General features: G+C 34.9%; 3 protein-coding genes across 6 annotated transcripts in view; 1 reads left to right on the top strand and 2 right to left on the bottom strand.

Annotated features, from left to right (window-relative positions):
* The window catches only part of pimreg (PICALM interacting mitotic regulator), a 27,435-nt gene extending 24,523 nt beyond the window's left edge, over window positions 1–2,912 (bottom strand). For 2 of the 4 annotated variants that reach the window (XM_016501414.1, XM_016501415.1), the window contains exon 1: window positions 2,522–2,912. In XM_016501414.1, the coding sequence (XP_016356900.1) occupies window positions 2,522–2,729 (208 nt within the window). In that variant the 5' untranslated portion in view covers window positions 2,730–2,912. The remainder of the gene's footprint in view (window positions 1–2,521) is intronic. The other 2 variants (XM_016501413.1, XM_016501417.1) reach the window with 2 other exon arrangements.
* Window positions 2,913–3,395: 483 nt separating this feature from the next.
* Window positions 3,396–6,148, bottom strand: tmigd1 (transmembrane and immunoglobulin domain containing 1). The gene is made up of 6 exons (XM_016501412.1): window positions 6,096–6,148; window positions 5,607–5,686; window positions 5,085–5,372; window positions 4,341–4,625; window positions 4,126–4,229; window positions 3,396–3,996 (listed from the first exon to the last, which is right to left on the bottom strand). The coding sequence occupies exons 2-6, from the start codon at window positions 5,662–5,664 to the stop codon at window positions 3,979–3,981; spliced, it is 753 nt and encodes a 250-aa protein (XP_016356898.1). The 5' UTR covers window positions 5,665–5,686; window positions 6,096–6,148; the 3' UTR covers window positions 3,396–3,978.
* Window positions 6,149–8,691: 2,543 nt separating this feature from the next.
* The window catches only part of slc47a1 (solute carrier family 47 member 1), a 14,431-nt gene continuing 5,641 nt past the window's right edge, over window positions 8,692–17,481 (top strand). Inside the window, exons 1-9 of the mRNA XM_016501409.1 lie at window positions 8,692–9,159; window positions 9,817–9,918; window positions 10,884–10,952; window positions 12,761–12,909; window positions 13,766–13,808; window positions 14,090–14,134; window positions 14,227–14,324; window positions 14,447–14,544; window positions 16,470–16,583. Of these exons, the coding sequence (XP_016356895.1) occupies window positions 8,989–9,159; window positions 9,817–9,918; window positions 10,884–10,952; window positions 12,761–12,909; window positions 13,766–13,808; window positions 14,090–14,134; window positions 14,227–14,324; window positions 14,447–14,544; window positions 16,470–16,583 (889 nt within the window). The 5' untranslated portion in view covers window positions 8,692–8,988. The remainder of the gene's footprint in view (window positions 9,160–9,816; window positions 9,919–10,883; window positions 10,953–12,760; window positions 12,910–13,765; window positions 13,809–14,089; window positions 14,135–14,226; window positions 14,325–14,446; window positions 14,545–16,469; window positions 16,584–17,481) is intronic.

The raw sequence follows: 17,481 nt of genomic DNA, 5'->3' as shown, positions 1-17,481 counted from the left end.
TGAAAGCACGCAGGTGATGGAGATTTACCGCTGATTACAGAACCGTCTTTACTGACAAGATGCGCGTTAAATATCGCATGCGATTAATCGTGCAGCCCTAATATACACGATGGACAATACGAAAGGAAACTTCTCTTATCTTATTAGTAATTAAGTAACTATTTGGAATCAGCCAAATTTTCCTCCAGGCAATATCAAAAACAAAGGCATTCCAATAAACTGTCACATTTGGAATTGAAACATTTTCCTTGAGAAATAATAAACGTATTGATCTATTAGAAGTGGATGAAAAGCATATTTCCCCACCATTGTAACAGCAGGGTCTAAAGAAGGTAAAATAGAGGGGTAGGGGATATGTTGAAATAGTCTAAGAACTCCACATGGTATGGCATCGAATACAATAGCAAATTCTTTAGGGGTAATAGGAATGTTAAAATGAAGAAATTCGTCATAGTTTAATAAAAGTCCATTTGCATTAAATAATTGACTTACAAGCAAAATATCTGCCTCAAACCCTTTGAGTTCAGCTCATGAAAAATGGGGGCAAAAACAAAAGTGTTGCGTTTATAATTTTGTTCAGTATATATAACATTTTGTTAATAAAATAAGACAAGTAAGTATATTTTGTTTTTCAGTAAATGTTCTTTTTTCCAATTAACAATTCCAAACAAAACATTTTCCCAAAGTAAAGAAAAATCCTTATCAATGTTCTCAGTAACAAATAGGGAAAAGTCTTTCCACAATATTTTAGAGTAATGGCAAAGCCAAAATAAATGCACAATAGTCTCTGGGTGCTGTTTGCAAAAAGAACAATTTGTATCAATATCTTTTTTGAATTTCTTTAAGAAAGTATTAACAGGATATACACGATGGATAATACGAAAGGAAACTTCTCTTATCTTATTAGTAATTAAGTAACTATTTGGAATCAGCCAAATTTTCCTCCAGTCAATATAAAAAACAAAGGCATTCTAATAAACTGTCACATTTGGAATTGAAACATTTTCCTTGAGAAATAATAAACGTATTGATCTATTAGAAGAAGTGGATGAAAAGCAATATTTCCCCACCATTGTAACAGCAGGGTCTAAAGAAGGTAAAATAGAAGGGTAGGGGATACGTTGAAATAGTCTAATAACTCCAGATGGTATGGCATCGAATACAATAGCAAATTCTTTAGGGGTAATAGGAATGTTAAAACGATTAAGAAATTCCTCATAGTTTAATAAAAGGCCATTTGCATTAAATAATTGACTTACAAGCAAAATATCTGCCTCAAACCAGCGCTGGAAGAAAAGAGATCTGTTTTTATATAGAATATCTCTGTTATTCCATATAAAATATTTATGAGGAGAAAAGTTGTGCTTGTATAGAAGAGACCAGGCGAGAAGGACCTGCTTATGGAATTTAGATAATTTAGCTGGTATTTTTTCAACATTATAATTACAAAGCAATACAAAATTAAATCCACCAAATTTGGAGAAAATATATTGTGGAATAAAGTTCCAGACTGAGGTTGGATTTTTGAGAAAGTGTTTGGCCCAATTAATTTTAAGAGTATTATTAAATGTGCAAAAATCTAACATATTGAGACCACCATTTTCATAAGTATTCAAAACAACAGATTTCTTGACATAATGTATGCCATTTTTCCATATGAAATTAAATAAAATTGTCAATACTTTTGAGAATGTTGTTATCAACATGGAGAGACTGAGCAGCATATGATAATCTGGAGATTCCCTCCCCTTTGGCAAGTAATATCCTTCCCCTCAGAGATAAGTCTCTCTGCAGCCATAAATTAAAGTTTGTTTGTGTTTTCGCAATAATTGGGGAAAAATGGAATACACATCTATCATTTTTATTTTTACATATAGAGATACCTATAGGGACTCAAGAGGAATCTCTTTTAAAAAAAAAAAAAAAAAAAAAAAAAAAAAAGAGCAGTGTCATCTGCTAATTGGCTGCTCTTTATTTCTCTTTCTGCAATGAGAATCCCTTTCTAGGTACTTTTATTAATATAGTGTGAGAATACACCTCGCTCTTCAGAACGATGAGCTTTGTAAAAATCGACGCGTTTCAGAAAGGCGGGCATAGAGGAGCAATAATAATGTACATTGTGGAAAATAATGTGTTTTTTAAACCTTAAACCGCATAAACACATTGCATTACACCAAATACACAACATAATGTTCTTTTTAGCAACGTCATATGACCCCTTTAAGGTTTTTCCACGACTGTGGCAACCCTACAGAGTTTGTGAAGTGCTTCCCTTCAGTTTGAAATGATAAACTCATAAAAATCCGAAAATCTTTACATTTGTAAAAGAAAAATTAAAAGAAATAAAATGAAACTAAACATTACAATATGTCTACACTGAGCGGAGTTTAGAGCACAGCACAATGACAATCTGAAAAGCTAACTCCTTAACGCAAAAACCGTGCAATAAAGAATCCACAAACATATCTATAACGTGAAATTACACTTATCACATTTCATCGACTTTAAAATTGAAACTTACCGTTGTTTTTCCACGCCGCAGAGTCTGATGAAATCTGACTATCTGCTGCTTTGTTTCTTGTGGCTGTTTGAATTTGGTGGACCGCTCCCTGTGGAAGAGAGACTCGCCCACTGTGTCCCGTTTCCCCACACTGATTGGCCGAACGTGCCGTTGCGTCGCATTCGAAATATGACGCAACGCGCGGTTCTTTGTTTTGGAACGCTTGCATTGTTATGATAAACTCTTTTCATAGAGCCCAATTTTAACCGTTAATTCCAGAAATACCCAAGCTTATTATGACTAAACTAACTAGGAGTCTTCTAAAATGTATAATATGCCCAAAATATACCCAAAACTGTTGTGATTTATTTATTTTTGACGTTCTAAATCAGGGTTCCTCAAATCTTGCCCTTGAGGGGCAATGCGCTGCAGAGTTTAGCTCCAACCCTGATCAAACTGACCTACCTGTGATTTTCTAATGATCCTGAAGACATTGATTAGCATGCTCAGCTGTGTTTGATTAGGGTTAGGGCTAAATTGTGGGCCAGATTTGAAGATCCCTCTTCTAAAGCATTTGCTTATCTAGCCCAGTGGTTCCCAGCCCTGGTGCTGGAGGCACCCCAACACTGCACATTTTGCATGTCTCCTTTCTCTTACCAATTTCAGGTCTTGGAGTCTCTACTAATGAGCTGATGACCTGAATCAGGTGTGTTTGATTAAGGAGACATGCAAAACATGCAGTGCTGCAGTGCCTTCAGGACCAGGGTTGGGAACCACTGATCTAGCCAACTGAAAAACTCAAATTAGGTTTGCTCAAGAAATCTGTAATTAAATTTTTATTTGTCTCAGCATTTAACTTGACATGCAATGTACAAAGCAAACAGTGACAATAGCCTACCTAAACCTCATTAGAATAAAATGGAACATTTCTTTATGATTACAACCACATATTGCTTATGATCTGAGTGGACAGTTAAAGGTTAATGGCTTCTAGGTACATTTAACAGGCCAATTTATACAATAAAAATATTGCCCTTGAGAATGTAAAATATCCTGCAATTCACTTTAATGAGATTATTTTACTGTGTCTCTAATAACAAATGCAGCCATCAATCTAGGAGTGCCTTTGCTGGCTCAGAGACAAAGTATAATGTATTTTTTAGTGCAATTGCTCAATAACATTGGAATCTGAGAAGAAACACACAATTAAATCATCAACAACAACAACAAAAATCACAATAAAGTGTTATTTTAACAGACATCTTTTCACATTCTAATTTAGCAATAACAAAACAAAGGGGCTAAGCAGGAATGAAAGGAGATGTTTGTTTTTGAATTACTCATTTATATTTAAGAGTGGTGTCCCATTTGCCAGTCCAGTAATGGTTATTTGAGTTCCAGTCTGATCTTCTCCATGCTCAACATCTCAAATAGCTGTGGTTTGAATTCTTGAGAATTCTAATTCCATGTGCAGATGTTCAATTTGGTTTAATGCACTATAGGACACCAAAAAGACAAAGCCTTTTTAATTGTTTCAATAGTTTTAGGCTACAAAAAATCATGATCAATTAATCAATCAAAATCTATTTTAATCATGATGATAATCATAAATGAAGCTGACTTACTTTAATAATTTTATTCCTCCTAGAAATGAGTGCGAATACAATTGTGCATAAAACCACCACCACTCCAGCAATTGTGGGTCCTACAGGGAACCTTAAAACTTTATCTAATAGAGAAGAAAATTAAATATACCTTTCAAAAATTGAACATAAATTGTAAAAGTAAAACAGAGTACAAAAAGTCAAAGTTCAAATAAGGATAAAACAGGACCACAAACCTTCGACCGTAACATTAAAGGTCCTGCCCATAATTCCATAGACAGATGAATTTACTTCACAGATGTACGTTCCTTGATGTACATCGCGCTTAGCTTTTGTGATTGATAACTGAGCAGTAATGCCATTATTGGTTGTTTTGTAACTGCCAGAGGTCAGATCCAGAACTTCACCATCCTTTTTCCAAGCCACAGTTACAGGTGGGTTGGCACGGACATCACAAGACAGAACAACATCACTTGTTTCTTCAACAAATACTTCCTTAGTGTCATTAAGGTCTGGGGGATCTGTAATATAATGGCATTCAAAGCTGAAAAAACAACAAATTTTCACCAGCCACTCGCATATTGCAGCAGTATATTCATCACAAGAGTTTGGCTCAGTTCCATTCCAGTTTATTTTTGAGGAATGTTCCAGATTCCAATCCAAGGCCCATTTAAAGATTTACAGTTAGTTTAAAACACTTACATTGATAACTAATTTAAAGCATTTTTATTGTTTAAACTGTAAAACTGTTTAGGGTTTGGAGGCCCATTGTCATCGCAATGAAGTTATAAAAATGGATATAACATTGGATTCCTTAATATATAACATTATAACAGCGTACATTTAATGAAAATAGATTCCTTGTGGAGTTCATGCCGAAACTGCTGAACAGAAATTAAATGGATCCCAAACCTGCCAGCTGACCCTTCAAAATGTTTTTGTTTAATTATTCCACCAAGTATTCTAAACATTAAACTTACACTGGACGTCAAACTCAATGGAGCTGTTCACACTTGCATCACCCTTCAGCTGACAGATAAAGACAACTCCGTTGTCCTCTTTAGTGACAGGCTGTACACAAAGACTACTTAGGGACCAGCGGTTTTCTTCTGCCAGGTTCACCCGGGCACCATTGCGGAACCACTGCAATTCATTTTGGTTGGATGGGTCAATACCTTCATCAGTAATACAAGTCAGAGTGAGAGTTTTCTCAACTTCTGTCCGAAGCAAGTTCCCGGTGGCCAGTGGACATGACTCAATGGTGACTGCTGTTTAGAGAGAATTAACTATTGAGCAATTCGTTCAGGCATAACAAACTAAAACTGTTGCAGTACAGGTTAATACCCTGTATATGTCCTATAATAATACTCAGGTTAATACTCTACAGGTTAAAACACTCTTTCTGTTTTGATATACTGAACAACATTTGGTGAAATGTTAGAACAAGCAGTATTTGGATCTTCTTGGAAGCATCAGGCTTTGAAAACATGTAGTAACATTACCTTTTACACGACAGACAAAGCACAGCAGGAGCAGAGAAACACTAACCGATACTTTCATCTTTGTACATCTGCCAGATATCCTGAATGACAAAAATACATCTAAAAAAGTCTGGAAAAATATATGAAAGATTTATGGAAATTTTCTTCAACTGAATTCATATTTTGCCAGAAATATTTAAGAAAATAATCTTAAACTCCGTGTCGGTGGGGTCTTAAACAACACTGGATCCTTTTGACCGTATACAAAAAAATAAAAAATAAACAAAAAATCTTATGTGTTCCATCAAAGAAAAAAAAATCATACAGGTTTTGGACGACATCAGGGTAAGTAAATGATGGCAAGATTTTACATTTTTCAGTGTACACTATGCTTTTAATAATTTCTGTTTCTTGAAAGTCCTTGAATCGTTTGATTTTATTAACAGAATATATTAAATCTTAAATGCGTTCTCAGAAATTCAGAGCCCCTTTTCAGTACCGTTTACTTACCAAAGCTTTGTGCGACAGTTCTCTGGAAAATGCCAAATCCAAAGGTTGCGTGAAGTCTGGAGAGGCTTGTGTCTTCACACCAATGCTTTATATTATGTGACTTTACAGCACTTAACAGGAACTGAAATCACCTCCCCTCACGGTCACAGACCTTTTAGTGTTGTGCAAAAATAGGCTGAATGGCTTTTAAGTGTCATCTCAATCTCCCCAGAAGGAATGGGAAGGATGAAAAGTGAGAAATCCTATAAAGATATAGTCTCACATCCATAAAACATTTGTGATAAGAGAATTTAATGTTCTATAATGGATGGCAATGCCAAAAGCATTGAATATAAAAATATATGTCCCAACCCAAAATGAATCATACATTCCTTTAGTGTTTATATGTGATATCTGTGTTGAGTGAAGGTGACACAGGGCAATGATTTTTTGGACATGTACAGCAAATAATGATACAGTAATACAAATCTGATACAAATACTATTATCTTAAGTAACATTCTATACTGTATATAATGGCATAGCTGTTAACAACCAGATGGTTTAAACTGAATGAATAGTTGTTACGAAATTATATAACAATTCTTTTTTCTAGTGCATGTTGTAGGTTACACATTTTGCCCCAATTTGAAAACAAAACATGTATTATGCGATTTACATAATATAATGATGGGCCGGCACGAATTATTATCCACCAGGGGGCCTAGTTTGACCATTGTAAGCTAATGATGTTAATTATCAAATAAAAATTTGACTGATGTATCTCTCTCTCTCTCTCTCTCTCTCTCTCTCTCTCTCTCTCTCTCTCTCTCTCACACGCACGCACGCACGCACGCACACACAAATAATACTAAGATCAAGTTCACTTGATTACACAATACAAGTCTATATTAATTATACAAGTTCAGATGAAAAAAAGCCATAAGCTCTTACAAGATTGTGTTAAACCAAGTTATTCATCATGATTTGAGAATGATAAAAAGAGCATCTTCAAAGGAGGCAGGAACATGTAACCCTCTGTACAAAGAGTCACATGATCAGTGCCAATAATTTGCTTGTTTGATTAGTGACCTAGAAATAGTACAGAATCTTTAATAATTCCTTTTCTCTTTAAGTCAACGTGTGTTTGTTTGTGCTTTAAACTCTTCAAGTCAGTTTTAAATTTAACTTTCTGATTGTCACACTTTCAGTATATTTCCCACTGTATGTATTAATCTTTTTTTTTGTGTGATTTTTTTGATTATGGCTGAAACAGAACAGAAACCTCATAACCAACAGTAATAATTCTTTAAGAGTAATTGCTGTCATGAACCTTTGTCTTTTTGTCATAACATATAAAACTGTATTTATGTTTGAACAGCGGCAATATGCACTGTAGAATACCGTTAATGAAACAACCCCAAAGGTTGATGAATGAGCATTCAGAGGAAAGAATTTGAGAACTTGTCAAAAGAGACATTACACATCCATAAACACATAGTTGACTGTCTTTGCTTAAAAATGTGAGTGTATTCATGTCAGTTCATACTATACACAATGTACTGTATGAATGCATTTGTGCATACTGTATGTGGCATGCATGTGTAAGGGAAGATAAACTGTTTTATTGCATGTTAGTGACTTTCATTCCTTCTATTCCCCTCCCATTCCGCCTTTCAGTCTTCAGCATTTCTTACGGCATATCAGATAAGACATGGATAACTTGCACAGGAAAGGCTAAAGGTTGTTTTAATTTGCTACCCATAGAGATGTACACACATACTGTACATTACATGACTTAAAACTCACAAATAAAGACTTTTTTAACATTTTGTATGTTAGATCCTAACATGCAGAATATTAAATATTTATTTACATGCAATAATTTAACATTTATTTTTTTCTTTATTTTTCAAAAATTCTTAAAGCAGTTTTATTATTAATATTATATCTTATTACATTATGAATCTTTGTTCAGCAACAAAAATGTAGTTGTAATCATATTTGAACACACTTTTTTGACTAGTTACAAAAAGTCTAGTTTATTGAATAAACAGCTCAGGTTGTGCAAGACTTAGGTTGACAGAGGTTAAGCATTACTGTTTAACCGAATGGGCAAGTTAATGACCAAAGGTTGCGTTTGATATGCCAACCATGACTCCTCGTGCTGGAGATCCATGGCAAGCTACCAAGAGGTAATGTGCCAGTATATTACAAATAGTGATATTTAGGTGATCTGAATGATTTAGGTCAGTTTGCCAAACATTAAAACACATTTTTCTCTTTGCACAGGAGCTAAACAAACACTTTCTAACAAATATTATCCTTGTGGGATTCAAACCTAAACAGTCTAGACGTGGTTTAGCAAGTAAAATAAGTAAAATAAAATAAAATAAAATAAAATAAAATACTTTACTTAACTCCAAGTTTACAAGTTAAAGGCCTCTTTAGGGATCATCTGTCCCAAAGTAAAGCTTTTCCTGCTCATTATGCTGCATTAAGAAACCTGACAACTTAGAAAGCAATGCTCTAGCATGGGTTCCTCAAAGGAACAACAATCTGTTATTTACACAGGCATTCCTGATAAGATTACCGCTGCGTTTAAGAAGTATGAAAGGCTAACCCGCCCCTTACAGCCCCCCTCAGAGCTGCTGTTCTCCATTCAGGGAATTATAAAGAGCTTGCTTGTGACCTGCCTCTCTTGGGCTCCCTCAGTGACTGAAGGCAGCAGGTTATTTTATCAATGTCTCAGCACTATTTGATTTGATTGTTTCTGCCTCCATGGACTGATAACAACATTTTTGGAAAAATCACTGCTGGAGAGAAGCCATCTCATTCCTATATTGCTTCTATTATTTTCTCTGTCTCACTCTCTCTTCAACCTTTTCTCTTATTTTCTTTCACTCAACGGCTGAATGGATAAAGCTGGGATGCCTGAGGCTTGCGGGCCCCTGGCAAGCCATGAACAAATCACCGAGGCAACAGCACCTAGTTCTAAACTCTTCCGCTGCAGCTGTGTGCGTCGCTGGGTTCCCCTGGCCTACAGAGAGGAGCTCTACCACGTTCTGCGCCTGTCCGGGCCCCTGGTGAGTCCTCTTTTTGTTCCATGTCTCTCTCATGTACTCCACAAATGTTGCTCACTTTAACTCACTTTAAACTTTAAATACAAAAGCTGTTCCAGCTGAGACTGGTTCTGGGGTGATGGTTGGTTTTGACCTATGCCTGTAACGTAAGTTAGTGTTGGAGTTAGTATAGTTATTTTATAATTGATGAGGATGTAAATGATGGCTCCTGTTTTATAGTTGTGAAGAGTGCTTGTCTGACTGTCAAACTGAATTCCTGTGGTCTGTCCCTCACTTTCGGTTATTAATTCTAGATAAATAATTTTTGTAATCCTTCTATTTCATCCTAGTTAGGTGTCTGTGTACTCAAACAAACAAACAAACAAATAAATGAATTAATTAACCAATAAAAAAAATACCCACATATAAAACATATACCCACACATGTACAATACATAGATTGTTTTTTTGTATTTATTTTAAAAGTGGAATTGTTTTTCCATATATATGAAATTTATTTTTTGTATTTATTTCATATTAAAACTAATATTGGTTTTGTTGAGCATAATCTGGAGTTCAAATAGTATATTGTAGGATTCTTACATGATGCAGATCTGTGAATGTGTCTGTTTTTTGTATGCTCATGTTCCCTGTTGATATCTGCATTTTCATCTTCCACAGCTCATCTCCAGGATCCTAAACTTCCTACTGCCATTCGTCATCACGATATTCTGCGGTCACCTAGGAAATGCTGAATTGGCTGGATATGCCTTGGCCTCTGCGGTAATTCATCCACCATCTAATAGAGCTGTCAGAAAAAAAATGTGCAAAAACTGTACCTTGAGAGGTACAAAAGATTGCCAATGGGGCAGTACTTTCAAATAATAGAATAGAATAACATAATAGATTTTTAGGCCCCACTTTATATTAAGTGGCCTTAACTACTATGTACTTACATCAAAAATTAAGTACAATGTACTTATTGTGTTCATATTGTATTGCAAAACACTTTTGCTGCTATTGAGGTGGGATATGGGTAAGGTTAGGGACTGGTTTGTTGGTATGGGTAGGTTTAAGGGTGGGTTAAGGTGTAAGGGATGGGTCAACTCTATAATTATAAATGTAATTACAGAAATTACATGCAGGTATTTTTAAAATATAAGTACAATGTAAAAACATGTATGTACACAATAAGTGCATTGTACCAAATTATTAATTTAAATGTAAGTACATAGTTGTTAAGGCCACTTAATATAAAGTGGGTCCGATTTTTATTGTCATTGTTAAAAGGAACAATGAAAATGCACACTTTTGTACCTTATCTACCCTGAAGGATTGTATATTAGTACCGTAATTGTCCTGAAATTCAGTAAATTCAGTACAGAATTGAAAGTAATGCCCCAGTGACAGCGACAAGTACAGTTTTTCTGTCAGTTTACTTACATTTTTATTTTATTTGATGACATTACTTTCAGTTGTTACATCTCTCTGATAATAAAATATATGATTATATTAAAAATTTTAAAATCCGTCTGACGCTAATGACCCTCATACATTTCACTGAAAAATCTAAAGCCTCAGTATCTTGTCATATCTGTTTTTTGGACACCAATTTCCTATTTCAAGGAGTGCTTTGGAAGTTGATCCAATCGAAAATCCAATATCTGTATCTCCAAGAAGGAAGCAGTGAGAGATAAGGAGACAGTGTTTGGTAATTGCACTGCTAAATCATCATTTGTCTCCCTCAGACTATTAATGTGACCACAACAGCCACAGGATGCGGTCTGGCCCTCGCATGTGACACACTTGTCTCTCAGGTAGTCTTAACTGATGATGACTTAAACATGGTTAAAGTAATGATATGTATTGCCCTGCCAGCAGACATGCTCAGTAACCCATTGTTTGTATAATACCCTCAAAACCCAGTTTTTAGGTGGTTGTATTTCTGACATTGGCAGGTTGTGCAGTGAGAGATCAAACAATTTACTTATTTATTATTATTTTGGAGCATTTATTAATATCTCCCACTATTAAAATCTGAACCAACATGCAAAATATCTTAGCCAACATGTAACTTAATACTATTGTGGTACTGTGGCAGTACCATGGGTGTGTTGTGGTATCTGATGTAATATCATTAATTACATACCATTGTTTAACAATTATCATGACCCTATTTCCCATATACAGTACAATGGAGTACCATAGTATAAATAGTTTACTACTTTTTAAGTAAAAAACAAAGAATAACACTATATTCCTTTCTGTAGACCATATTTTGAATATTAAATGTTTTATTTTAAATGGTATTAAAAATTAACAATATTAAAAGAATAGTTTACCCAAAAATGTAAATATGCTAAAAAATGTATTAACTCTCAGGCCAGGAGAGAAAAATGCACAGATCAAGCACTGTTTACAAGTGAAAACAGTATAAAACAATTCTAAACAAATTTGTAGGTGGATTTTGATGTAACAAAACAGCAGGGATGGACTTTCTCACTGGGGGAAGCATTATTGTGAATCATGTGCACATATTTTGACCAGACATGATAGTTTTAAGTTAAAATGCCTTAATGACTGGAATTGTAAATTCACAAGACGATCGTCTGGACTTGTGTTTTATCAATTGTTTGAACTGTCATTCTGACGGCACCCACTGATTGCCGATGATTCATTTGTGAGCAAATGATGTAATGCTAAATTTTTTCAAATCTGTTTTGATGAAAAAACAAACTCATCTACTTCTTGGATGACCTGAGGTAAAGTTTCAGCAAATTAAAATTTTTTGGGTGAACCAACCATAATTGTGCACATCTACAGTTTTTTGGCATTAAGTTAACCCTCATCCGTCCCTCGGGTCATTTTGACCCCCAAAAAATTAAAAAAATCGTGTGTTGATCGTACCGGTCCAAGATGTCTTTACTTTTGTCACACTTGCAAAATTGTGAATACACAATTTTTTTTTTTAGTGGATTCGAGGAGTTTAAATGGGTGCAATAAAAAAAGTAACAAAAGTGTCCCTCGCGGTCATTTTGACCCGCATAGGAATGAATGGAATTTACGAGAAAACTGCATTTTTCATTACATTTGATTTACAAAATATGGATTTTGTAATGTTTCAATATATATTTTAATCAATAAACAACCAAATTGAAGCCTTAAGATCATCTCATTTCTCATGTTTCACTTGTTTTGCTCTGTTAAAAATCTCCATAGGGTTCTACAGGCCCCTCTAGTGACTGTAACCATAAAATGCAATTTTATGTAATTTTACCCCACCAGATGGCATCAGAGACACTCAGTGACTCAATTCCAAGGCCATCTGTTGGTTTTTGATGAAACAGGACTAAAATTGTCTTTCTTTGTTTTTTGTTTTGGTGAAACAATGTACAAAAAACTGCTTATTTGCTTATGTTTTCTTAAAAATATCCAGAATAAAAGGTAAATATGATAAAAATCACCAAAAAAGAATAGAAAACCTACATAAAAAATTAGAAAAAATTAGTGTCATTTTTGGCCTTCGGGTCATTTTGACCCACGAGGGACACTTTTGTTATAGGTTCGGGAGGGACGGATGAGGTTAATCTATATTATGAACTAATTATCTATTGTTGATGTCCAGACATTTGGCAGTAAGAACCTTAAGCGTGTGGGGGAGATTCTCCAGAGAAGCATTCTCATCCTCTTACTCTTCTGCCTGCCATGCTGGGCCATACTCATCAACGCTGAGTCAATACTACTCACCCTGAAGCAAGAGCCAGAGGTGACCAGGTCAGACTGATCCAGTACTAGATTATTAGTTCAGTTCAGAACTTTTAGCATGGTAACTATTACCAGTGTAACATTTTTTTTTTCATGTAGATATAGGATCATATTTGTTGTAGTGAAAGCAGTGTGTTGTGCCAAAAGAACAGAATATCAGTATCTGTCTTAAAAAAAAAAAGAACAGCAGTTAAAATTCTGAGGGAATTAAAGCATCTGAGAAGTATAAAGAAAGTGGAAACATTTTTTTTCTATCTCTGAGCTGTAGGTCTGTGGAAACGAGTCCAGATAATTAAAAATAAATTAGTTTATGACCTACATAGGTCTGCATATGACCTATAAGTTTATATAATTTAAGAATGTAGTATCAGTTGGGTAGTTTTGCTTCACTGCAATGAAATGTGATAACCAATAATTTTTTTTTTGCTTATTTTTTAACATACACATTTTAAATCCTAAAGTTGCATGCCGTAATTTTTTATTTATTTATTTATTTTTTATTTTTTTAATGATGAGCCAGAGATGACACCATGATTTGAAATTAGATTAAAGGATTTGTGTTTAAAAAAGAAGTGTGAAGTGGCACCTAGCTGTATGGATGCATCAAAAATTAATTACATATTAGAAAATAAAGCACATTTAAGTACATGATTGTAATACTAAAGTTACTTTTTTCCAACAAGGGATATCATGGTCTCACCAAAAAAAAAACAAAAAAAACATTTGATTTGTGCCTTTAATGCTTAAAAAACGTAATAGGACACCAAATTCTATCATATTTATGGAGAGTGTCAATTATCCTGTTTTTTTTTTGGGGGGGGTGGGGGTGTCACGCTGTTCAAAGACTGTTATGCTCCTTTCTCAGGATTGCACAGCTGTATGTTATGGCTTTCCTCCCTGCTGTTCCTGTAAGTATAACAACATGTTTTTACAAAAATAACACAACAGTGGTTGCACTTTCATCTCTGTGTTGGCCTTGTTTTTTAGAGTATAATTTCAAATGTTTCCTAGTGCTGCTCACTTTTCAGGACAATTTTTTGGTCATTGACCAAACTGTTTCCTGTCAAATTGTTTATTATGTTCAAAACGCAAATTTTAAACAGCCTAACCACACATACAGTCACTGTCACAAGCTTTCCTACTGCTGACAGTACTGATGTCTTTTACTGTCCATCCTTCAATTTCCTAGGCCATGTTTCTGCACCATCTGCAGGTGTCTTATCTGCAAAACCAGGTACAACCTCTCAGTAAGCTCAAGATGCTGCACTGGACAAAAGACAGCAAAAGACATGTAAACTCAACAAATAATGTATTGCCATGTTTCAGGGCATCATCCTGCCACAGATGTACACAGCAGTTGCTGCCAACATTTTAAATGTAGCAACAAACTACATCCTTCTTCACTCAATGAAACTGGGAGTGATGTATGTATGATTACTGCTCATTTATCAATACTAAACAGCAATACATGCACTATAGATTAGTGATGGCCATAAGACAGGAAATGAATGATCTTTAGTATAAGCAGGTGCTTGTGTCTCTGCAGGGGCTCTGCCGCAGCCAACAGTATCTCACAGATCTCCATCTGCCTCTTTCTGTTTGCTTACATACGCTGGAAAAAGCTGCATGTGAACACATGGGGTGGTGAGGAATATATGGAAAGCAGCACACAGAGAGACACTCATGTTTGCTTTTATGTCATTATGGGGTCACTGACTTATAAAATTTTTACATTAAGCCAATTATAATTATTATACCCTAAAAGGGATTAATTTTTAATGGCTGTGAGTTAAAGAGATGTTACCAATGCAGCAAAGTTAGAGAAGCTACAATGTATGAGCAGCAATGTATGCGGAGACTACCAGTGGGAGTGCAGACAGTGATGCCTCATCTGATATATTTGAATACAATGGTAAAAAAAGACCTACAGTAGTGCTGATACTGGAATTGAAGCTGATTCCAGACTAAAGGCCGAAAACGATATACAATGCAAACTATAACAATAACAATAAGATATACTTTTTAAACTAATTTAAAAGAACACCAGAATCCTCACCACAATTATAACAATACCGGCACAGAGGAATGATATTGTTGGAATCAATTTCAATTTTATTTTATTTATTTTTTTGTTTTTCCCAGCTCAGCTGATGATAAAAAAACAAAACATTGACAGCCAATCAGAATCAATGCTGCTTTAAACTTGAGCATTTAAAGCAGCAGACGACAAAACTGCAGTGTGTACTTATAACAGAACAGCATTGTGTGTTATAGTCATCTTTATAGTTAACTAACAATAGCTATAAACATAATTATAATGAAAGCTATATTAGCCCATGCTTGTACTCTTTAAAGTTGATTCTGATTGGCTGTTGTGTTTTTATCATTCATCAGCTGGAAAAAAAAAAAAGATTCTGAAAGCGATTCCAACAAAATCCTTCTTCTGCTTATCTATATATGCTTACCTATTGTCATAGAATTAGGCCAAATTTTAAAGTTTACAGTTATAGTTATCATTCTTGATGTGCTTTTAACTTAGCTTTCAAATTCTTGTTGATCATAAGAGCCTTTGCACCAGAAGAAAATTTCCATAGTTCCTATAAATATTGGAACATATAACTATTGGATCTATAAACCTGCAGGATCTGAGAATGATTTTAATTATAGGGAACACCTTTTGGGTGGGGGGGGACTAAATTATCTCCCGTTTCAGAATAGGGTCTAACCCAGCACAATGGGAAAGACCAGTGAGGTAAGTTTATGTTGACTGGCTGAAGGCATGCCATTTGAAACACTGGAAAAGATAGACCAACACCAAAGTCCAGCACTTCTCAACTTTTATGCTATGGAGGAAATTCAATGCGGCTTTGAAGGTTCTTTTCTTGGTCTTTATGATATGTAAAACTGCAAGTTGTCTGTCGTAAGTGACTCTCAAGAAATTACCCCACATTAGTCGCCACCGAGCGGTGTGATGAATAACCTACAAAAATAGTCACCAAAAGAATCCGTCAACAAATCTATTTGGTGAATTGTGATTTAAAAAAAAATAAAAATCCCACCCCTAGCTGATAATAGGCACAGTCTGAATCATATCATGCCCAGAGGTGTCATGGCCTTCAGTAAAGTCGATTTACCGGAGTGAAATCTTCTCCACAGGTCCAAAGGACTCTCAGTGCCTCAGAATCAAACAATCAATTTGGCTTGGGATCGACTCCCAGCCCTCGGAAGACTTACTAGCAGCAAACAGCAGAGAGACTGTCAGTAATTTAATCTATCACTATGAATTCCTACTCGTCATGGACACCAATTGGCATTTTTCCAGTGAAAGAAAATACATTGTTTTTTATTTGTGAGGCTGTTTTCCCAAATGTCCAAATCCAAAATCTGTCAGATTTTGATCTGTTCACAATGACCACTGTGAATAGGAAAACATGAAAAAAACATATAGATAACAAACGCAATTATTCTGCATAGCTAGTCAATCACTAATGACAAGAGATATGTATACTGTATGAACATGACTGCTGTGATAAAATAATGTGTGTGTTTGTCTTTGTCGCCCCCTACAGGCTGGTCTACTGCAGCACTGCAGGAGTGGGGGTCTTACATGAAACTGGCTATTCCCAGCACTCTCATGCTCTGTTTTGAGTGGTGGGTCTATGAGATCGGAGGTTTCCTTGCAGGTGTGTAGATGTGTGAAGGAGGTTTCACACATCTGTGTTGTGTTGTCTTGTGTTGTCTTGTATTTCTGATTAACCGTAATAGTCAGAAAAAAATATTATTCGAAATGAAATGGATAAAATATTGATTGATTGATTGATTTAGTCAAGTATCATATTTTGATACATCATGCTTTTATGGCCGCATGTATGATATGGGAGAATATAGAGCTCATACACAGTGGAAAAAAAAGAAAAACCCTCTGTTTTATTCAGAGACCGAAAATGATCAAAGTTATGCAATTTGGTGCTGATATTTATGACCAAAAAGTAAAATGAAATTTTAATGTAATGTAAACCAATTAGATCTTTTTAACTATAATCAAGTAAACCTAATTTGTTTGAATCCATTCTGAAATATTTATAACAATATGAAAGTTATTATTATATTTACTTATTAAAATATGTAAGGATTTCACAGCAAAAAGACATGTGTACCACAACCTGAAGGTGGGCATTTATACAATTATACTAAAACGTGTTAACAAAAATGTAAATTATCAATCAGACGACAGAAGACTGTATAGAAGACTGTGTATAACGGGTTTTAAACAATTTGAGGCTTTAGACATTTCCATATCAAATATAATACAGTAGGGTTTATAGGGTTAAAATATTCCTATTGGTCTTCAACCAAAATCCCTCTGCAATCATGTTAAATACCTGACAGTCAATTTTTCGTGAATCTTTTTTTTTTTCCTCCCAGGTGGAAGTGCGCAATTGTTTTGCAGTTGTTTTATAACTAATCTCATGAATTGCCTAACTACATTTGAGTTGCGCCACAATCAGACAAAAATCAGAGACATCCAACACATAATTAAATAACAGCCATTCATCCTTTAATTTTTCCCCCTAATGATTG

The sequence above is a fragment of the Sinocyclocheilus anshuiensis genome, unplaced genomic scaffold (genome assembly GCF_001515605.1).
Source record: "Sinocyclocheilus anshuiensis isolate Anshui unplaced genomic scaffold, SAMN03320099.WGS_v1.1 scaffold1332, whole genome shotgun sequence".
NCBI lineage: Eukaryota > Metazoa > Chordata > Actinopteri > Cypriniformes > Cyprinidae > Sinocyclocheilus > Sinocyclocheilus anshuiensis.
This window is presented reverse-complemented; position numbering and strand designations above follow the sequence as displayed.

What these genes read in the sequence shown, in the direction of transcription:
- tmigd1 (XM_016501412.1), bottom strand. Translation starts at nt 5,664, where the DNA reads ATGAAAGTATCGGTTAGTGTTTCTCTGCTCCTGCTGTGCTTTGTCTGT. An exon ending in CTTTGTCTGTCGTGTAAAAG is followed by an intron (nt 5,373 to 5,606) that starts GTAATGTTACTA and finishes CTCTCTAAACAG; the next exon opens with CAGTCACCATTGAGTCATGT. An exon ending in CTTTAATGTTACGGTCGAAG is followed by an intron (nt 4,230 to 4,340) that starts GTTTGTGGTCCT and finishes CTTCTCTATTAG; the next exon opens with ATAAAGTTTTAAGGTTCCCT.